Genomic DNA, 22,139 nt, shown 5'->3' on the forward strand with positions numbered 1-22,139 from the left:
TCTGTTTGCACTGAGCTAAATGACTAGCAAGGCTGTGTTTCTCAGATTGCAACAGCACGATGGCTGTTCCAACGGCTAGTTGGGACATCTTTCAATTTGCAGTCTACAAGAATAAATAAATCAGGAGCTGCTTAACAGCAGTTCTGGATGGTTCAGGGGAGCATAGAAACATTTTGCACTAGGTCATTGGTTTGAATCCAGCTCATTGGGATAGCAGCTAAAAGCTGTTGGCATCTGATGGCTGACTGGCAGCCGTGGGCAGTAAGCGAGGTGGCCTCAGTCCAATTCCTAATGTACAGATGTCCACACCACAAAACGCAAAGCTATCACTGACACCCTTGTTGGCAATCTCAGCAGACAGACCATGGATTCAATGGACCATCCAGGGTGTCCTCAATCCTAGATGGTTCCTGCAGAAGAAAGAATGAAGTGCAGAACGGTGGGGTAATGTGGAGGGCCCTGCTGTGCCTGTTCTGTGGAAACCTTCCATATCCAAGGCTGCCGGGCAGGCACCTTTCCAAAGAACTTAATTTATTTTTGTTTTTGAAAGGAGCAGTTTGATATCAGTGAACAAAGATTAAAAGCTTCTTAGCCACAAGAGATGGCTATTGAAAACCACAGATAGACCAATAGTTTAATTATTCCTAAAAAGGGGTTTTGCTGTTGGCCTGGACATACCTTCCTACAGTATTTCATTTACAGCAGGGTGGCTACTAGCTCCTCTTTAATGCTTTTCCCCATATAGCTCAGGAACTACCTCCATAGCTCATCAGACTCATGTCTCATTTTCTATTCCGCATATCACCACCACGGCCACTAGGTCCATTAACTCTTATGTTCCATTAAAAGAATTATATGGAGAGCATATAATTTGTTGGGTTTTTTTTATTTATTTAAAAACCCTATCCAATAAAAAGCCTCAAGCTGAAAGTAAACTAGTAAACTTCTGTTGACAGTAATGAGTAATTTTTGTTGTCAGAAGGAGGTTGTTATTTAATGAAGTTTCAGAACCCCTCTTCTAAGTGTTTGCAAATTGATTGCTAAATTATTTGCTCCATTATCTTTCCAGGTAGTGAAGTTAAGATGACTGGCCTGTAATTCCCCAGGTTGTCCTTATTTCCCTTTGTATAGTTTGGCACTATTACCCTTTTCCAGTCCTCTGGAATCTCTCCCATCTTCTATGACTTTTCAAACATAATCACTAATGGCTCAGATATCTCCTCAGTCAACTCCATGAGTATTATAACACTTACTTCTTCCGGCTCTGGTGACTTGAAGACATCTAACCTGTCATGACACATCTAAACTTTTAGCATGATTATTTGCAGCACCTACTGGTCAACAGCTATACAAAACAGAAGTTAATAGGAGGATTCTGAAAGAAAGTGGGACATTTGCTGTGCTTAATGACCCACCAATGCCTTGAATGCTCTTTCAATTTATGAGAATGGGGAATAAGATTCAAACAAACAAATAATTTTCCCTAGCTCGAGGCCATCTAATGTTTACTCAAACAAAACAGTTATCAGACTACCCACGTTGTGCATAATCTGTCCTTCAGTGATCTTCTGAAGTTATATGGTTTCTCTCCTAAGTTGGCGTTATGGCCTTAGTTGTCTTCTTACCTCACAAGGCTGCAGAATTAATGACTCTTCAAATACAAAAATAGCTTACCCTTATTTTGGTCTGTTTCCTCCTCAACAACTATAGCTGTTGTTTACTCCTCAGGCCTGGTCTACACTACCAAGTTAGGTCAACATAAGGCAGCTTACGTTGACCTAACTCTATAGATGTCTACATTACAATGATGCTTCCACCGATGTAACTTGGCCACTACATCAACCTAATAGCTCCACCTTTGCGAGAGGCATAGAGCCTAGGTCAGTGTAGACACTGTATTACTACCATTGCCTGTTGTCTGTCAGATGCATGTGGCTGACAGCCCGGAGCCCGGACCCTGGGGCTGGCAGCCCAGAACTGCGCCGCTGTGTCCCAGTGAGGGACTGGGGGTGGAGGTGGGCAAGAAGAGCCCAAGCCTGGCTGCTGCCCGGGCTCTCCTCACTGCCAGTCCCTCACCAAGATGCTGCCAGGCTTGGGATCTCCTTAACCCTCTCCCCAAATCCCTCACTGGGAGGCTGCCAAGCTTGGATTCTCCTGCCCTTCCCCCCAGTCCCTCACTGGGAGGTAGCAGCAGGGCTCCAGGCTGTCAGCCCCAGGGCAGAGGGGCGACTCCAGGTGTCAGTGCCTCACAATGCCCCACTTCAGTCAGTAGGAGCACTCTTGGTGAGGAAGCGCACTGCCGACAGAAGGGGTTAGGGTGGACATTACAAAAATGCAGTACTTACTGCGATGGCTGTACGTCAACCTAACTTAGGTCAACTTAATTTTGTAGTATAGACAAGGCATCAGTAACTACTGAATGGCTCTCTCTTTCTAGTAGGTGGAGTTGAGACTTTAATCGTTTTTTCACTGTTTCTACTATGAGCATGAACACAAATGAAGCAAGATCTATACCACTTTGTTCCATAGAGTTACAAAGGGCTAGAATCTCAAGAATGGTATATTGTTGATAGTGTGATTAGCTATGTTTAGAGCCTGAGAAATCTGTGGATATCCCATTTTATATCCACGAATATGCATGGACCATATTTGTGGATCACAGATCGGATGCAGATACAAATTTTGTATCCATGCAGGGCTCTAGCTATGTTCCAATATAAAGACTAAGTTCCGATATATACACACACACTCTGTGTATGTAATTATGGAGTTTAGAAATTTAATCTTTGTGTTTCTGAAAAGGGACTATCACAGTAACTATATCAAAATATTCTTGAGTGCCCCGATATCATTAGAGTCAACTTATATACATAGTTTATAAACTATTAATAAAAAGTATTTACTCAAAAAGGAAACAACAAAAGGCCCAAAGTTCTGGTTCCTCCTAGACCTCAAGAAGTAGCCACATCATTCCTGACAGCCTTATACTGATCTAAACAAATGACCTAGTCCTTCCACTTCCACCTTAACCAAGGCCCCAATTCCACGAGCTGATTCCTGCACTCACAGGGTTTTACTCTTAGGATCAAGGCCTAATTTTCTCCCTTGATCATTGTTTATATTATTAACGCTGTCATTAATTATTCAAGTGACTCAGGCTAGAACGAAGGAAAACAAATAATAATCACTAGGCTAGCAAATTAGGCTAAAAAATGGCCCAAACATTCTGAACTATAGATAAATTTGTAACTATGATCGTAATCTTAGAGATGTTTCTGTATACTCAGGCAGACTAATACCAGTTAGTACAAGTCACTCAATTCTATGGGAATCCATGAAGGGCCACTATGAGCCATCCAAATCCATGAATTCACTGATTTTTGCATCAAAATTGAGATGCATGGCTAAGAGCGTTATTGGCAGTAGATGTCAGATGCTTGTAGCACTTACTGAGTCAAACTAAGTTAGTGGACCCAACTCTAATGAGATATGCCCAGTTATATCAGGGTTGAATTTAGACTTTCAAAGTCTAATCCTAGTAAAGTAACACTGCCCAATACTTATAATGCTTATGAGCACTTCTTGGACCTAATCCAAGCAGCACTACTAGTGATCCCTGATGGGACACACATCATCCTATACCAGGGGAATAATAATTGTGAGATGTTGCACTAGATTAGTACACTCAGATTTTCTACCTTTCTATTCATTTGCAATCTAGTTTATGATATAAAAATGAGAAAATAATTAAACAGAGAAAATTAATATGATATTCTCCAATATATAACCTTCAAATTCAGGAAAATACAAAGTAGTAGCTATTTCCCTAGACTCAGGGCACTTAGGTCCATCAGTATGAACTCCCAGATAACCCTAGAGCAATTAGTGTTAATATATTCTAAAGATATTGACTTTTTGACAAAGACAAGGGCAGCTTTATTACTTAGCTCACTTAGACCCAAATTCACAACAGAAGACTGAAAAGAGCAACATTTATTAGACCTGTCATCATTAAGCTGTGCCAGAGGCAATCCTTTTAACTGAAAGCTATCATGTGAAATAATCTATTAACTTTAACACACAAGAATAAATTACCATAAGATTTGGAGGCAAAAGTTTCCCAACAACCAATTGAACAAATCTTAGTAGGAGTGGCAAAATCAGCTGAGTTTTATATAAACTGATAAATGTAATATACAGTACAATGATTTGTATTTTTCCTCCACATCCATGGCCTTCCAGTCAAATTCACTTACAAGTAAACTTAATAGAGTGGAAAGTCAAATTTTTACTCTGTAGTGCTCCACTTTGATTTGGGGGTAAGAATTCCTCCTTTTCTTTCATCTGATTAGTTGTTCATGCATAAATGGAAGATATTCTCCTCCCGCCTCATGATTTCTGAGAAGAGTTCCTTGTTCTGTCTCTGGAGCCCCAGTATAAACATGTCACTCCATCAGAAAATGTCGCCTTATTTGATTAATGTGAAGAAGTTCTAAGTTATGGTGGTCAACAAAACAGAAAAGTCAGGCTAGATCAGACAGCAGGTTGCCAATCTGGAGGGTCAGCTTTTTGCACATTTTCGGCTTGATCCCACTCACAGAAGTCAACAACAAATGCTGAGTGGACTTCAATGGTGCAGGATCAGACCCTTTCTCAAGAGCACATAGCTATTATGGTGATTGGTAATAGCTAATTGGTAGGTATTTTATTGTATAATATTCAACATGAAGTGTGTAAATTGAATTTTTCCATATGATCACATTCTCCTTATTCCTCAATACAAATTGGTAGGTATTTTATTGTATAATATTCAACATGAAGTGTGTAAATTGAATTTTTCCATATGATCACATTCTCCTTATTCCTCAATACAAATTCTGTATACCTGTGTAGAAGACAAGACATGACAAAAGAGTCAAAGAGACTAAGAAAAGCTCAAAAAGCATTCTTCTTTTCCTCAAAAACCTCAAATGGAATCATATGAAACATAGTTATGCTCTGTAACTACCATCACCTTTTACATATGATCAAAGCAGAATTTCTATATTAGTATGGTATTTTTAGTATTAGTATGGCATTTATATCAATGCACTTCTTTATTGACATAGTCTGTTATCTAGGAGTGAAAGTAAGATAAAAGACTTACTGGAAGGGGTGAGGCCTTGGGCGGAAGGGGCGGGGCTGAGGGTCAGCCTCCCCCAGCCAGTCCTTCCATGCTGCCCAGTGCTGCCCAGGGCTCCGAAGGCTATTTAAAGGGTCCGGGGATCTGCCTGCTGCAGCAGTGGCCAGGAGCCCCAGGCCCTTTTAAATTACCGGGCCCCAGGGCAGCTGCCCCTTTTGCCCCCCCATCGCCGGCCCAGGGGAGGAGGCAAAAAGCGTCAGCTGTGTACAGGGCAGTACCGGCAGCCACTTCTTACCGGTATGCCATACCGGCCCGTACTAGCCCACTTTCACCTCTGCTGTTATCACTGTGTGTATTGCAACTACACTCTGGAGCACTGTAATGAATTACGTGGATATGAGCCATCTATAATTTGATATCAGAAATTATTTTATAGGAAGATGGTGGTTGGGGTGAGTTTCCTCCTGTTCCTGAGATACTGGAGCCAGATGACAGCTCCAAAATAGAAATGTAAGCCAGGAATGATAAAGGCCCCACTCAGGACAAAGCTCTCCCACCCAACCAAGGGTATCCAGAGGACAGAGAAGACATAGTAAAGCCCACCCATGACCTTTCCAATACTCCCACTAGCTAATTTTCTTGGCCTTATGGGAAAGCCCCTATCCATGGTCCTCTGTGCTTTGTCCCTTTCCCTCCACTTCCCTTCTCACCCCCCTCTTTTAGGGTACGTCTACACTGCAATAAAAAACCTATGGCACAGTCTCTGAGCCCAGGTCAGATGTCTCGGGTTCACAGGGCTCAGGCAGAGGGGCTATAAAATTACAGTATAGACATTTGGGTTTGGCCCTGGGCTTTGAGATGCTCCCAAATATCTATACTGCAATTTTATGGGCCTTTTATGGGTCTTTTATCATGCTTTGGGTCTTGATATCACAGCATTGATGTCCCCTCTCACACACAGGCTGCCCAGGACTGTAGTAGCTTTTGTGGTCCCAGCAGAGGGGAGACAAATGAATTGGGATCTACAGAAGGCTGGTTGAGCTGGTGGGGACTCATGCCCCTTCCAGCATCTCTGTGAGATTTGACGACAGAGTTTCTGCAGAGCCCCTTTGTAGTCTATAATGTGCTAGCCTGACCATATTCAGCTTTGGTCAGAATCAGGCAAAGCTTCCTTATGCAGGAAGTTGACATGTACCCCAAAATTTGGACTCTCATTTCCCCCAAGGAGAGACAGTCAATTGTAAATAATAGTAATGGACTGACTACAGAAGTAGTTTTCCTAGCCTAGGGGACGGCTAAGGAAAGAAGTGGTGTGCCGAGTCTTCATTTATTCACTCTAATTTAAGGTTTCGTGTGCTAGTAATACATTTTAACATTTTTAGAAGGTCTCTTTCTATAAGTCTATAATATATAACTAAACTATTATTGTATGTAAAGTAAATAAGATTTTTAACATGTTTAAGAAGCTTCATTTAAAATTAAATTAAAATGCAGAGCCTCCCAGACCGGTGGCCAGGACCCGGGCAGTGTGAATGCCACTGAAAATCAGCTCACATGCCGCCTTCGGCACACATGTCATAGGTTGCCTACCCCTGCCCTAGCCACTTTAATAATGCTTTCAATTACTGCACATACCATTACAAATGCCAGCACCCTCACTAGGGAGACCATTAGCAATATCAGCTGGAGATAATGCCCTGTAAAGGACCCAGGATTGGGTTTTTTTTTTCAGTTCCATCTCCAACAGCTGCCCCCTTCATTAAGTATGGGACACATTTGTTTTGGATACCAGTTGCATAAGAATCATTATCCAGAAGGCTGGCTGATAAAATGTCTCAATTTGCATAGGCATCCAATGCAGCTTAAATCGATGATAGATCACTACTCTGGGAGAATAAAGAATAGGTCCTTAACCAATCAGAGATAAGAACATACATCTGTCCAGAGGTAAGGTAAGAATTTTACTGTTAGTACATCACCATCCTCCTTACCCTTCCCTAGCGGGTTGGGTAGTACAGTTGCAAATCACAAGGGAAGGAATTTACCAATAACATAGTTACCTACAGCTAACAGGTTAATCCATAGCCCACTTCCACCCTCATTTGCTCAATATTCATTCTCCCAAGAAAGGCCTGTCCTTACACACCATCATACCATTAAAACACAGTGTGTGTTAGATAGAACCATACAGTGTGTTAATATAAAGCCCCAATGTAAAAGAAAAACTCCTGAATTCAATAACAAATGTTACCTGCATTGTTAAGGTATAAATTGCATAGTGCATGTGCATGCAGTAGGCCTGCCCTTACAAATGTAGGGTTCCCCAACACTAACACAGACATAGCTTCATCAGTCAAACTCTAGCAAGAGAGGGCATGACAGGTAGTCCTGATTTTTAACTTAAGCAAAGAAAGGACAGAGTTAGTCTAGATATCAGAAAATACTTCTCTTGTAGAGTCACTGGGATTTGAATCTATTGAAGGTTCTAGTGGAAGCAGGTAGTATTAATGAGTGCAAGAAAAGGATGGATATTAACTTAGGGTAAGATTATGGCGGGTCCAGGCACAATGTGGTTGAGGAGCATGGCCAGTGCATGAGGCTAGCAGTGGCATCATTCGCCTTCTCAAAGCGGGCAGGTGAGGAAAACACAATGATGCAAACCCATCTGCAGAAGCCAGCACAGCTGATCAGGCACAAGCGGGGTAGGAATGCACCCTGCACTTGTTTAAATGGTTGCAGAGAGTCTGTGAAAAGCAACATGGGGGCCCAGTTTTTGGGTCTAGCTGAGCTGTACTCGGCTCACGACCAAAGGAAGAGGGGGGTAAATGTAGATTTACTTTAGTATTCCCCTGATCTTAGAGCTGGCTCAGGGCTGATTTGGCCCCTCATATGACTTAGGGTAGCTTCCAATTTACTCTTAAATCCACATGGCTGCCCAAAGCCCCAAGGAGCTGTTCTGGTCACAGTGCTTCACTCATACCCCTTTGTGCCTAGCCACATCCCCTATGCTGGGAGCTCAGACTGTGCTGGCTCTATAACACCTGGTCTTCCTCTACACTAGGGAAATATTCAGGGGGCATTTAAACTGGTTTTACAACCCATTTGCACAGACAAAGCAGTGCAGAGGAGCTATTGCAGACTAAGAACTAGGCTCTTTAGATCTGAACACAGTCCACATTATAAACCCATATATGCATACAGCAGGGATCCTCATCCCTGGAACACCCCTCTGAGGCCCTGGTGGCCCAGTAAAGTGCTGCCATTGTGTCTTTGCCTCGGTTTCACTGAGTGAGGGGTTTTAATAAGTCCCATGAGGCTTGTATATTGAAAAGTACCTCTTCAGGTATCTAGTTTATTCAGCCCCAAAGGCAGAACCTGACACAGCTAAGCCTCCTCAGCTTCTCTGTCACATGCCAGCCTATCTTTCAAACTGCCCTTATGGTTTCCCTCATTTAGGTAGGCGTTTCCCACAGTGCTCCTCTATGTAGTTGGGCTGTAGTTCAGGCCAGTGGCAGGGCTATAACCAGCTTCTCCTCCAGCTGGGCCCTTTTACCACTCAGTCCATCCACCCTGAGGCTGGGAGGGTTCAGCAAGCAGACCTTCCCCTACTGCTTTCTTCTCCCTGTTAACTCAGGGCCTTACAGGAGCCTTATTGCTCCCTGTAGTTTCTACAGGTTTCTGACCTACTATGAAAGAGGAGGCAGCATTTATGCTGGCCCCTTCTCCCAGCTCATTCCTTACTGGCTGGGTGAAAAACAGGGCCCTACCCCACCCTCTCTTCAAGGCTCCAGGTCCAAGGCCCCTAAAGACACGGTAACAGGATTTCTTCTAACTGCTACTCTTCCCGGAACCCTTTACTTCTCTCCCCATATCGCCTCAGGTCTTGTGTATCAGACCACCCAATATTCTTAAAGGCCATGACACATGATGGGGAGGACTGACCCACAGGCAGTCCTGCCCTTAAGGGACAGGCTACCCCATCACACTGCTTATTGCTTCACACTTCTTTTCAAGTAAAGTGTTTAGTTATGGTGAGGAGGCACCTGGCCCCTGCCTCAGCAGGAATGGTGAGTTCTAAAGTCATTGGGCCTGGCTCACACATAATGCATCTTTGAGCTCTTAAGAGCGTGGCCACTATACCACGCTTTCCAAGGGTGCAGTGTACACTCATTCCTGCCTTGCACAGAATTCGCTCTTCTAGCCTGTGTAGAGGAGTGATGCAGGGCAATGGTCCACCTTCTTCCCACCCATTTGGGAAGGCTAGCAATGCCAAGGGAACCCGCACTAGGGAAGTCATATGCTCTCGTTGTGTGCAGCTAGGTCAGGAGAAGTAGCATTGCAAATCCACATAGATCTGGGCATAATCAAGCCCACAGATCACAAGCTTTATTTTGATGGATTCTGTATTGTGATATCTTTCCTACTGCAAGTCACTTGCTAATACAATTACCATATTGTTTTGGCAAAAATAATTCAGCAGGAAGGATTTTCACAACAGCGTAAATTATGAAAATGCACTGCATTTTTAGCAAAGCTTGACTGATAGGCATGCAGGCATGATTGCTGGATTCAGAAGTTGAAGACAAACAGAGCTACTATATCATAGTGCTTATGATGCAACAGAGGTACAGTATATTGCATTAAAACAGGCAAGCAATAGGAATATGAGACAAGAAACAAGAAAATAGCGCCCACATTTTGTCCTAGAGCAAGGACATAATCGTAACAATTGCATGTACAGAGGATCTTTCATCTGGAGATCGCAAAGTGCTTTGTAAAATTAATAGCTTCAGAACAACCTTGTGAGGTAGGTAAGTAATATTATACCCAGATTATTATTGAATATGTAGAGGCACCAAGTGCTTATGTGACTTTGTTCAAAGTCACATACTTGAGTTGCTGGCAGAATCAGAAGTAAGATGGGGTATCAACTTTGTTCCATGCTCTGACCATTAGAAACCACTTCCCTGACCATCTTATATCTTCTTTAAGTATTTTATTGCTTCTGTGATGCTATGCTGGTTTTTCACTCAGGAGGAGTAGTCTCTGCTCACTGAAAAATGGCAGTATTTTCATAGCTACAAACTATGTCTATTTATGTTTTAAGGATACTCTTAAAAAAAATCCCACTGGATATTATAATGGCTTCAGTCTCTTTTTCTGCATTAGGTTGGGCAAGTATTGGGAAGCTTCCTTGAATGTGCAATAAAGCAATAAAGAACATGAGATAAACAACACATCTTTTACCCTTAAGGAATATTGCTGAATGTGTACTCTATTTGAAGAAATATATTATTTTACTAAAGACTCTGACTGACTACCATGGCTGTGAGCACCTTTGGAGCATTTATTTGCAGCTTGATCACAAACAGCTAATGCCATTGTACATACTGAGCCATTCACTAACTGAAATGGAAACCCTAAGGCAAGACCGAAGCTTTGGTAGCTTTGTTGCCACTAACAGAGCATCCTGGCTGGTGTTCATCATTATTCTAGTTACTTGCTGCTCATCTTTGCATATAAGAGCCCGTCCTCTCATCCCCAATTCTCCTTTCCTCTCCATCTGGAATGCTCCTACAGAGCTTTGCACTGAGAAGACTCGAGTGCAGCTGGATATGAGACTCTTCCACTTGGTAGGAAGCACACTAAAGACATCCACTGAGCAGAGTATTACTATATTCTATGCTAACAGGCTGGGCAATTATCCTTACATAGATGAGAACACAGGTGAGACGTTTAATGGTGGGATCCCCCAACTCTGTTCCATGGAGCATCATTTAAAGAAAGCCAATGATGACATTAATTTTTACATGCCTTCAGATGAACTGGTTGGCTTGGCTGTCATCGACTGGGAAAACTGGAGGCCACTATGGATACGGAACTGGAGCTCGAAAGACATTTACAGACAGGTGTCTGTTGAGTTTGTTCAGCAAAAAGATTTAAGCCTATCAGAAACCCAAGCCAGGACTTTAGCCAAAATGGAATTTGAAGATGCAGCAAAATCACTTATGTTGCAATCTTTAAAACTGGGAATATCAATGAAGCCAAATCATTTGTGGGGATATTACCTTTACCCTGACTGCTATAACTATGATTACAAGCAAAATCCCCACAATTATACAGGAAGCTGTTTAGATATTGAAATAGCAAGAAATAATGAGCTTAATTGGTTGTGGGAGGAAAGCACAGCACTTTACCCATCTGTCTATCTGGAAACGGCCTTGAGATCTTCCAAAAATGCACCACTCTTTGTTCGTAATAGAGTTCAAGAAGCCATTAGAGTTTCTAATGTTTCAAATTCCACCTGTCCACTTCCCATTTTTGTATATACACGTCCAGTATTCACAGATTTCAATCAGGAATATCTCTCTCAGGTGAGTGAGGCTTGGCTAGCTCTTAAATATTTGTAATGTAAGGCATACTAAATACATAGGCACAAAGCATTTGCAAGATGATTAAAGTATCCCATAGGGGGTTTGGATGTTTACTTGACAAGTAAATGAAATTGTATTGAAATGGAAGTGTACAGACAGAGTCATAAAACTTAAGTTTATTCAGCAATTAAATTCAGCCAAGCCAAAAGGGTTGAATTCTTCCAAACTTCCTCCCAATACCTTATGGATACCTATACTGTATCCAACAAGTAGTGAAATGCTATTAAAGTGGAAAGAATATTGTAGCAGGTTAATTGAGGGAAAATATGAATTAGCTGTTGTTCCAAGCTGACTAGTTAGGGGCTATTAAAATTGGACTAGGGACAATTTTTAAAAAAAAAAATGATGTATAAAGAAAGTATGAAGATTACTTCTAAAAAAGATGTTTCTGTTGAGTTTTACCTCAAGAAGTATTAGGAATATGAAGTATGGTCTGTTCTGGTTTTGTTAGAGCAGTGGCTCTCCACCTTTCCAAACTGATTGGGCAACAAAATGGCAAATGAAATTTAATGTGGATAAATGTAAAGTAATGCACATTGGAAAAAATAACCCCAACTATACATACAATATGATGGGGGCTAATTTAGCTACAACAAGTCAGGGAAAAGATCTTGGAGTCATCGTGGATAGTTCTCTGAAGATGTCCATGCAGTGTGAAGAGGCGGTCAAAAAAGCAAACAGGATGTTAGGAATCATTAAAAAGGGGATAGAGAATAAGACTGAGAATATAGTATTGCCCTTATATAAATCCATGGTACGCCCACATCTCGAATACTGTGTACAGATGTGGTCTCCTCACCTCAAAAAAGATATTCTAGCACTAGAAAAGGTTCAGAAAAGGGCAACTAAAATTATTAGGGGTTTGGAGAGGGTCCCATACGAGGAAAGATTAAAGAGGCTAGGACTCTTCAGGTTGGAAAAGAGAAGACTAAGGGGGGATATGATAGAGGTATATAAAATCATGAGTGGTGTGGAGAAAGTGGATAAGGAAAAGTTATTTACTTATTCCCATAATACAAGAACTAGGGGCTAGTCTACACTTACGAGCCGGGTCGACGCGGTGAGTTCGACTTCTCGGAGTTCGAACTATCGCATCTAATCTGGACGCGATAGTTCGAACTCCGGAAGCGATAGTTCGAACTCCGGTACTCCACCACTGCAAAAGGCGGTGGCGGAGTCGACCTTGGAGCCGCAGACTTCGATTCCACGGTGTCTGGACGGGTGAGTAGTTCGAACTAGGGTACTTCGAATTCAGCTATGTTATTCACGTAGCTGAATTTGCGTACCCTAGTTCGATCCCGCTTCTTAGTGTGGACCAGCCCTAGGGATCACCAAATGAAATTAATAGGCAGCAGGTTTAAAACAAATAAAAGGAAGTTCTTCTTCATGCAGCACACAGTCAACTTGTGGAACTCCTTACCTGGGGATGTTGTGAAGGCTAGGACTATAACAATGTTTAAAAGGGAACTGGATACATTCATGGTGGCTAAGTCCATAAATGGCTATTAGCCAGGATGGGTAAGAATGGTGTGCCTAGCCTCTGTTCGTCAGAGGATGGAGATGGATGGCAGGAGAGAGATCACTTGATCATTGCCTGTTAGGTTTACTCCCTCTGGGGCACCTGGCATTGGCCACTGTCGGTAGACAGATACTGGGCTAGATGGACCTTTGGTCTGACCCGGTACAGCCGTTCTTATGTTCTAACTACTGTACCCCTTGCAGGATTCTGATTTGTCTTGCGTATCCCAAAATTTCACCTCACTTAAAAACTGTTTGCTTATAAAAATCAGACAAAAATACAAAAAAGTATCACAGCACACTAGTACTGAACCTTTGCTTACTTTCTCATTTTTACCATATATTTATAAAATAAATCAATTGGAATATAAATATTGTACTTTAATATGTATTTAATCATTTCAGTGTATAGCATACAGAGCGGTATAAACAAGTCATTGTATGACATTTTAGTTTGTACTGACTTTGCTAGTGTTTTTATGTAGCCTGTTGTAAAACTAAGCAGATATCTAGATGAGTTGAAGTAACCCCTGGAAAACCTCTGCATACCCTCCGGGGTACATGTACCCCTGGTTGAGAACCACTGTGTTAGAGGACCTTAGAGATCTCAGGGATGTCTATTGTGAGACATCTGAAGAGGCAAGTTTCTCAAATCTTTAAGAGAAGCTTCCTTTCTCTAAAATGTTAAATACTCATTGTTGATTAGGTGTTAATAAAAACAAACAAACAAACAAACCCTTTAGATTTCTGTTTAACGGTAAACCCCTACCCTACCCCACCCTGTTGCTCATCTTTTGTTCTCTGGGCTCTTGTGGTATCACCATTTCACTAGTTCTCCTACTATCATGGAACTTGCTTGCCTGGATAAGGTGACCAGACAGCAAGTGTGAAAAATCGGGACAGGGGGTTTGGGGTAATAGGAGCCTATGTAAGACAAAGACCCAAATATCGGGACTGTCCCTATAAAATCAGGACATCTGGTCACCCAATGCCTGGAGCAGGGTCAGAATTTCTGATGTGAAAAGATAAGCAGAATTAAAAAAAACAAACTTTTTATATTCAACAAAAAGAGGCAAAAACGGCACAAGTCCACTTTATAGGTCAATCTCAAGCATGATGAACAAATTCTGCTCTCATTTATACATTATAATTCTGTAAATCTGGAGAAACTCCACTGAAATCAGTGGGGTTACCTGGGATTAAACCTGAATGAACAATATATAAACAAATATATTAAATACATCTATGTGTAAAGCCCAGGAGCACCCTGTGTCTCCCTTTCCTGAAGGCAGAGGGTCCGAAAGGGGTTGACTCTTCCTCCGGCTCCTTTTCTGCTTTGGCTACCCCTGCTGGCCAACGTTAGGCAAAGCATTGCCCTGAATGAGGTCTTTCATGCCCCAGCCTCAGGTAGCACTTTTGAATTTGGACCACCAACTCTGATTAGCCAAAAGAGCTGATAGGAGGGGAGAAAGGGGTGGGACAAAATGGAGATCAGCTTGGAGAAGTGCCAGTGTGTCTCATGAACTTGTAGGGGCTCAATTTGAGTCTTAGTTCTCTGATCATAAGACATACTCAAAAGGGTTTTAAGTGGTAACATTGTTTTGCATCATCTGCTCAACTCCCTTCCAGAATCCACCAACATAACTGAGAGCAGAGTGTGGGTGTAATGTTTAATTATTTACCACTTTCAAGGTGATTATCCTGGTTATATAACTTATTGTATGTACTGCATATTACTGAAGCATACTTATTTTATTATTCATCCTTGCACGTTTGCTTTCAGGATGACCTTGTAAATACCATTGGAGAATCTGCTGCATTAGGGGTGTCTGGAATTGTAATCTGGGGAGACCTGAATTTAACATTGAGTGTGGTATGTCAGATTAATTACATTCAATTTTTAAAAGAACAATACATTATTTTTCCTTAGAGATGAAAAATGTAAGGTATTAATTATTATTATTTATTTACTCCTCTCAGAATTTCTACTTTAAATAATGACTAAGCAGTTTTCCCAGAAGACCCAGTGTCTTCTCTGAGAAGAAAGCAAACACCTTTGAGGCTTGTTGGCATGATCTACCACTATACTTAAATAAAACGTCATCCCTCCAGAAGTCTTTTTATATCAGTGTTAGTACTTAGATTTCAATCTGATACATGCTGTTAGGGATTAGTGACTAGACAAGCTACTATGTTAGCTGCAGGCAGGTTGTCACTTGTTTGGTCAGTTTAGGAGTTCTGATATTTCTTCATAGCATTCCATCCTCAGGCACAGAAAAATATTCAGGTGCAACTGTTTTTATGATCATTCTCATGGATTGTTGTTGTTTTTTTTAATGGTAGATTTAGGAAAGATAATTTAAACATTAAGAGGTGGTAGCCTGTTACATTTCACTATTAGCCTGTTCTATATTTCTGATGCAGTGGATGATAATACCTTGACTGACTCCTATATGAGAAAGATGCATGGCAAAAGAGGGGGGGAAATCTTTTTTCCCCTTCATTTACTTTAGGAAGATCAGCCACAGTTTGAGAAACACTGTTCTAAGGATGTTGGAATAAATCTTTTGAACTAGCCCATTCATATACAGTCAAGTCAGTCCATATAAAATATTGTTTGTATGGTTATTGTACTTTCACCCTCACCCACAGTCTCCTAAAAGGAAGGAATTGGAACTGTCCAGCACTGTTGGTGTCCCCTGAACAGAAAGCATGCCCACATAAATATTCATAGTTCTTTAAGGACTGAATTTTCGAAAGATCTGAACATAGACTCCATTTGTACATGCTTGGTTTTGATATGAATATCATTTGCATCTAATTTGTGCACGCAATTATTATGACAGAATTTACATTGGCAACAGCCTTTAGAATTAAATTTGCAAATTTATTATAAGCAAATGAGATTTTGCATATACAGATTGTAACATTTGTCTACAGAGGTCACTTTGGGTGCCACTGCAATCAATATAAGTGACATAGACTAACTGACAGAATCAGTAACAGTAAAGTCCTGCAGCTCTTCAGAAGAGTGCAAGGATGGTGGGTTGTGTTGTTTAAAGGCCTGTACTCTAAATTGTCCAAGAACAACACAGCCTGTTACCTAAAAGTTAAAAATAGACACATACAAACTGGATTGCTTGAATTAAAAGAACTATACTAAGGAGTCTTCAAGACTCCCAGAAAGGTCACAGGTTGGCATGACATAAGTGATAAAAATGGAGAGATTCTAGAAATGGGAGGAAATATCTATAGTTGAAATCACAAAATGTATTTTAATTGGCAAATGTTACTGAGATGAGGTGACCACCATGGACAATGTTTATCTGGGCTTCACCAAATGAGAGTGGGAAGGATGCATGGACTGGAAGAAGAAAGGTTCACCATCTTGGCTGCCACTCCCACTGTCTCCTGGTTGGGATCCACACTAACACCACTGGGCCTACATCATCCTAATCCTGAAAGGCATCCTGACGAGACCAGACAAGAGAGAGAGGGAACCAGATGACATTGCCACCTCTACCAGCTTTGGCTAAATCCTAAACAAGGCCTGGAACATGAGATTTTGGTTCCTGGTGTCACCCCCTCCCTTATGTGTCATTTTTCTTCCCTGCCTTGTTTCTTCTCTTTCCTAGCTCACTCCTTTTGCCTTCTGTCTAAAAATAAAGAGTGTGGATGAGCCAACCAACACAACTCTTATCTTGTGTAACATAGCTGTGAGCCTGTGACCAGAGAGACAGCTTAAAACAATGCCTTAAACAGACTGACAGTGGTACGAGTTCGCCAGGTCTCAGAGTGGCTGATAATGCAATGTGCCTGTGCTTCTCCAGCAGCGAGGCCGCAAGTACAAATCAGCACCTAAAATAGAAAAAATAGCTTCCATCTTTACTATTCTGTCCTCTCCTCTTTCATGTGTTTGCCTTGTTTTATCTTAAAGAAAATGGGGTTCAATTTCAATAACAGATCCAGACCATCCAAACAAACTTCTTTTTTCCCCAGAAGACCAGTTAGCACCATCTAAAAGGCTATCAGACAGAGCTGTCTCCTATAAAAGACTGTTTCCAGCTAAAGGGAAGGGTTACCGTTAAAAAGAAAGTCTTCAATACTTCACATTTCAAATGCTCAAATGCTTTAACTATTTCCCCTTCTTTTTCTGTATCTTTAATAAATGAGTTATAAAGAGTTTTTTAGTGGAGGCTATTACTTGCTATGAAATCCCAGACCACACTTAACTCTTTAATGTTTGAATAGTAAATAAATGTTTCATCTTAGCCTTTGTTAGGTCCAAGACATACCCTTCTCAACATAACAGGTGGAAAAAGGGAAAAATGCAGAGGGTTCTCTTAGGCCTTTTTTACACTGGGTTATTGTCCTGATTTCAGCCATTGGTGAGCAGCCATTGATGTCGCTGCCTCAGTACAAACCCTAAGGCAGACAGGGTAAACTAACTGCTATCAGCTGTGATATGTACTGGTACAGTTTACCCCAGGGGTAAACTGCACTGGTGCAAATAGTAGCCGTGCCTGTCTACACTAGGTATTTGGTGTCTAATCAGGGCAAATGCCCAGTATAGATATAGCCTCAGAAAAAAAACATACCAAAAAGCAACACGCACCCCCCCTGCCTCTAATTATGAAACCATGCCAAGCAAATAGGAAACCTGTGCCAATTACACAAGAATTTCTCAATCAATGAGGCATGTTTTGAAGATATTCCTCAATATGAAGAAGTTCCCAGAACTCTTTCCATTCCCAAGGCAGAGCCCTTGGAGTGTTCAGTTCGAGCCTTAAAAACCCCTACCTTCCGCAGCTGATGGATAGTCAGCTCAGCGGAAAAAAATTAAAGTTTCATGGGGATAATAATTAGAAAAAATGATCATTTGTCAAGACCTAAAATTCTTCAGGATCCCCTCAAAATAAAAGGAATTTTGATCTCTCTTATAACTTCATTAAACACATCTGACTCAAAAAAACTACAGGCTAACCTTACATAGATAAAGTGAAAGCCTTAATTCCTCTGCTTTCTGATATTTGAACGATTTTAATAAAATCTCCAGCATCTACCTAGCATAATTTTGCCATAATTATTGCACTGTATAACAACTTAATAAGTGTGCTTGCTTCCAACAGCCAATGATAACTGACTTTCTGCATTCACAATACTTCAAGAGAAACACTGATAATTAGCTACAACAATGTTGTTATTGAAGTGACAACCATTTTCATACTGAATTTGTATACTAAACTTTAATATGATTTTCTTTTTACAGAGCACTTGCAGGACTCTGGACAGCTACCTTAGGCACACTCTGAACCCTTACATCATCAATGTAACGATGGCAGCCAAAATCTGTAGTCAGGTATTATGCCATGACTCTGGTGCATGTGCACGAAAGAATTGGAACTCCAGTGACTATCTTCATCTGAACCCAGAGAATTTTGTCATTCAGATTTCAAGGAATGGGAATTATGCCATACAAGGGCAGCCATCATTTCAGGATCTGCAGCGATTTATAGAAAAATTTTATTGCCGCTGTTATGCAGGCTACAATTGTGAACCTAGTGTTGATATAAATGACATCCACTACATCAATGCCTGCATTTCAGAAGATATTTGTGTTCAAGTATCTTTAAATTCACTTTCTAATGTAGAAGCCCCTGGGGGCAGAGCCTCTTCCAGCACGAGTATATTTTCATTTACCCCACAGAGAAACATAACATTACCTGCACATAATGCAACAGGTTTTCAGCAAACTATTTGGAATAACACATTCAACGTATCTACTGCAGGACACATCAATGCCCCAACTAACAGTAGTGGTGATTTAAAGATAACCAATACTCATAGCTTCAGTAGTTCATCGTCTGATGAGATGAAGATATTGGATGTGGTTTGTTTAATTCTAATTTTGAGAAACCTAATCTAAATGGCTCAACTGATGAAAGAATGCCATTTTCATTCTTTCTTTCTTCAAGGATGTGTTCAGCATTCTGGAGTTTTTATTCCCACAAAGGGACCATTCTTAAAAGAGATAAGTAGCTGTGATTTCTGTGGATTTAACTGGATCAGTCCCATTTTCTGTGCCTCAAACTGTACATCAGCTTTTCAGTTTAATTCTAAAAACTACTATTTGTGCCAGAGAAATGCTGGCCACATCTTTGTGTAACAGAATAATAAAAAAAATTGAACATTTTGTAACTAATTTTTATATTTGAAAAACAAAATTTTATATGGGTGAGGGAGCTATTTGTAATAGAAGATTTTATGTGTTAAAATAAGTGTGTGAAATTCACTTCAAACTGATCCTAAGTGGGTCTTGAATAGTACGTAGACTTGGTGCTGGTCCTCTTTATGGGGTGAATTTTCATCCAGTGTAAATATAAATACTAGTTCCTACAAATACCTGGATTAACTTTAGATCTGAGGAAATAATCTGCAGCCAATTTCTGCTTTTAGAACATCTGCAAGGTCTTTGCAATATATCCCTTATTTAAATATATTCAAAGACTTTTTTAAAAAAGTTATTAATTATGCCCTATGGAATGATTACAAACAATTCACCTCAAGTATCTAATTTTCAATATTCTAAATTTGATCTGTATTGGCTAGGTGTGAGTGGTCACAAAAGTCATGGGGTATTTCTGTTCTTTCACTGAATGAGCTAAACTCCCATCATCTGGAGGAGGGATTGAAGAAGCTACTGGGGTCTGTGAGTGGCAGAAGCTGTGCACACTAGCACTATGCCGGTATAACTTATGTTGTTCAGGGGGGTGGAATATTCACACCCCTGAGTGACATAAGTTTTGCTGACAGAAGTGGTAGCATAGACATAGCCTAAATCATTAGCTTATAGAATATTAAACACAAAACTATGTTCAAAGAACATTAAGGTTGCAAAGTTCAGCACTCAAAAGTTAAGGAATGCCAGCACTGGTGCCTGTACAACCTTAATTCACTCCTCCTATGCATGTGCATTACGGTATATGATTATACTGTTTTTTTCCCATAGAAACTCTGACTCATTCATTCAGAGAGGATGGTGCTCAATGAACAAGCAGCTATTCAATATTTTGTTTTATACTTGTTCCATGTGTGGCTCTAGGCCCTATTTACTCCACATTATTCAAACCCTGCTCTGAAGAAAAAAATATTGTCATATTGGGCTTTACTATGGTGCTCATCACTATGGTACCCGAGTGCTTCACAAACATGAATTGATTTTCACAACAGGTCTAATGCTATTATCCCCATTTTACACAGGGGGAGCGAGGGCCAGAGATTAAGGTCAAAATTATCCACTAACTTTGTGTGTCAGATATGATCTGCCTAGCACCTGAATTTTCAGAATCCATAGCATTATGTAACATGTGATACATTCAAAGCACAGCTCCCATCAGTTGCGCTAGGAGTACTAATCACATCAGCAAATGACAACCTCGGGGCTTAATTGCACTCTATGTCCATAGCCACATGTTTGGGGCAGTGTGGAGCCATATACCCAACATGGATTTGTCAAGAACAATCATTCCAAATCAATCTAATTTCCTTCTTTGATAGGTTTATTGGCCTAGTGGATAGGGAGGAAGTAGATATGATTTATCTTGATGTTTAGTAAGGTTTTTGATACAGTGCCTCATAGGCAAACTAGGGAAATCTGGTCTAGATTAAGTTACTATAAAGTAGGTGCACAACTAATTGAAAAACCATACTCAAAGAGTAGCTATCTATGGGTCACTGTCAAACTGGGAGGATGTATCTAGTGGGATCAGCAGGGATCTGTCTTGGTCCAGTACTGGGTATAGTTTAACATTTTCATTAATGACTTTGATAATGGAGTGAAGAGTATGCTTATAAAATGTATGAATGAAACCAAGCTGGGAGGGATTGCAGGCATTTTGGAGGAGAAGATTAGAATTCAAAATGACCTGGAGAATTGGTCTGAAACCAACAAAATGAAATTCAATAAAGACAAGTGCAAAGTGCTATACTTAGGAAGGAAAAAAAATCAAATGCACAGCTACACAATGTGGAATAACTGGCTAGGCAACAGAACTGCAGAAAAGGATCTTGGGATCATAGTGGATCACAAATTGAACATGAGCCAACAATGTGATGCAGTAGCTGGGCTGGGGTATTAACAGGAGTGTTGTCTGTCACATGCGGGAGATAATTGTTCTGCTCTGCTCAGCACTGGTGACGCCTCAGCTGGTGTGTTATGTCCAGTTTTGGGCCTCTCACTTTAGGAAAGATGTGGACAAATAGGAGAAAGTCACTCTAGAGGACATCCACAAAGATGATAAAAAAGTTTAGAAAGGTTAAAAAACCTGGGTAGGTTTAGTCTTGAGAAAAGAAGACTGAGGGACCTAGTAACAGTCTTCAGATATGTTATCGGCTGTTACAAAGAAGACGATGATCAATTATTCTCCTTGTCCACTGAAAGTAGGACAAGAAGTAATGGGCTTAATCTACAGCAAGAGAGATTTAGGTTGGATATTAGGAAAAACCTTCTAACTTTATCTTTTGGGAACTGACATACTTACACACACACACACACCTCATCTTTTTTCCTATTGGTGTAACAGCATAGCTAGAGATGGAACACAGCATGGGCAGCATTTTCAAATCGGTCTCAGCCTAGCAAGTATTTGTGCATGTGCAACATTGTACATGCAGTCAGCACTCATTTGTGCATAAAAATAGAATGTATAGGCACAAAGCCTATTTTCGCTTGTTTTGCACATAGCTAGGGGATTTACCGGTGTGAATTCTAATCTTTGATAGTGACTGAAGTGATGGAGGGCAAAAATTGCTCAAGAGATGATTGCATAAACAAACTTGAATATGCATGGAAACACCATTTTGAAATCTCACATTCGAAAGCCAATGTGAAATGAAAGATTCCTGTCTCCTACCTACTGCTTCAAGCTGTGAAAAGCAGCACCTGCGATTACCTTTTTTTTCTTTTAAAAGGTGTAAAAATTACATTGGTATTGCCAGGTCCCTCATTCATTGGATGTTGGTGTCACACTGTTTGAAGTGGCTCATGACCAAGAGTTCCAAATTCT

At 40.7% G+C, this 22,139-nt stretch overlaps 1 protein-coding gene across 1 annotated transcript; it reads left to right on the top strand.

Moving 5' to 3' along the window:
- Positions 1-10,409: 10,409 nt before the first annotated feature.
- On the top strand, positions 10,410-19,099 carry SPAM1 (sperm adhesion molecule 1). Its single transcript, XM_039493744.1, has 3 exons — positions 10,410-11,496; positions 14,858-14,947; positions 18,344-19,099. The coding sequence occupies exons 1-3, from the start codon at positions 10,498-10,500 to the stop codon at positions 18,998-19,000; spliced, it is 1,746 nt and encodes a 581-aa protein (XP_039349678.1). The 5' UTR covers positions 10,410-10,497; the 3' UTR covers positions 19,001-19,099.
- Positions 19,100-22,139: the final 3,040 nt, after the last annotated feature.

This window comes from Mauremys reevesii, linkage group 1, assembly GCF_016161935.1.
Source record: "Mauremys reevesii isolate NIE-2019 linkage group 1, ASM1616193v1, whole genome shotgun sequence".
Lineage (NCBI taxonomy): Eukaryota > Metazoa > Chordata > Testudines > Geoemydidae > Mauremys > Mauremys reevesii.

Coding starts and splice junctions, on each gene's coding strand:
- SPAM1 (XM_039493744.1), top strand. CDS start 10,498: ATGCCATTGTACATACTGAGCCATTCACTAACTGAAATGGAAACCCTA. Junction 11,497..14,857: donor ATCAGGAATATCTCTCTCAG/GTGAGTGAGGCT, acceptor GTTTGCTTTCAG/GATGACCTTGTAAATACCAT. Junction 14,948..18,343: donor TGAATTTAACATTGAGTGTG/GTATGTCAGATT, acceptor TTCTTTTTACAG/AGCACTTGCAGGACTCTGGA.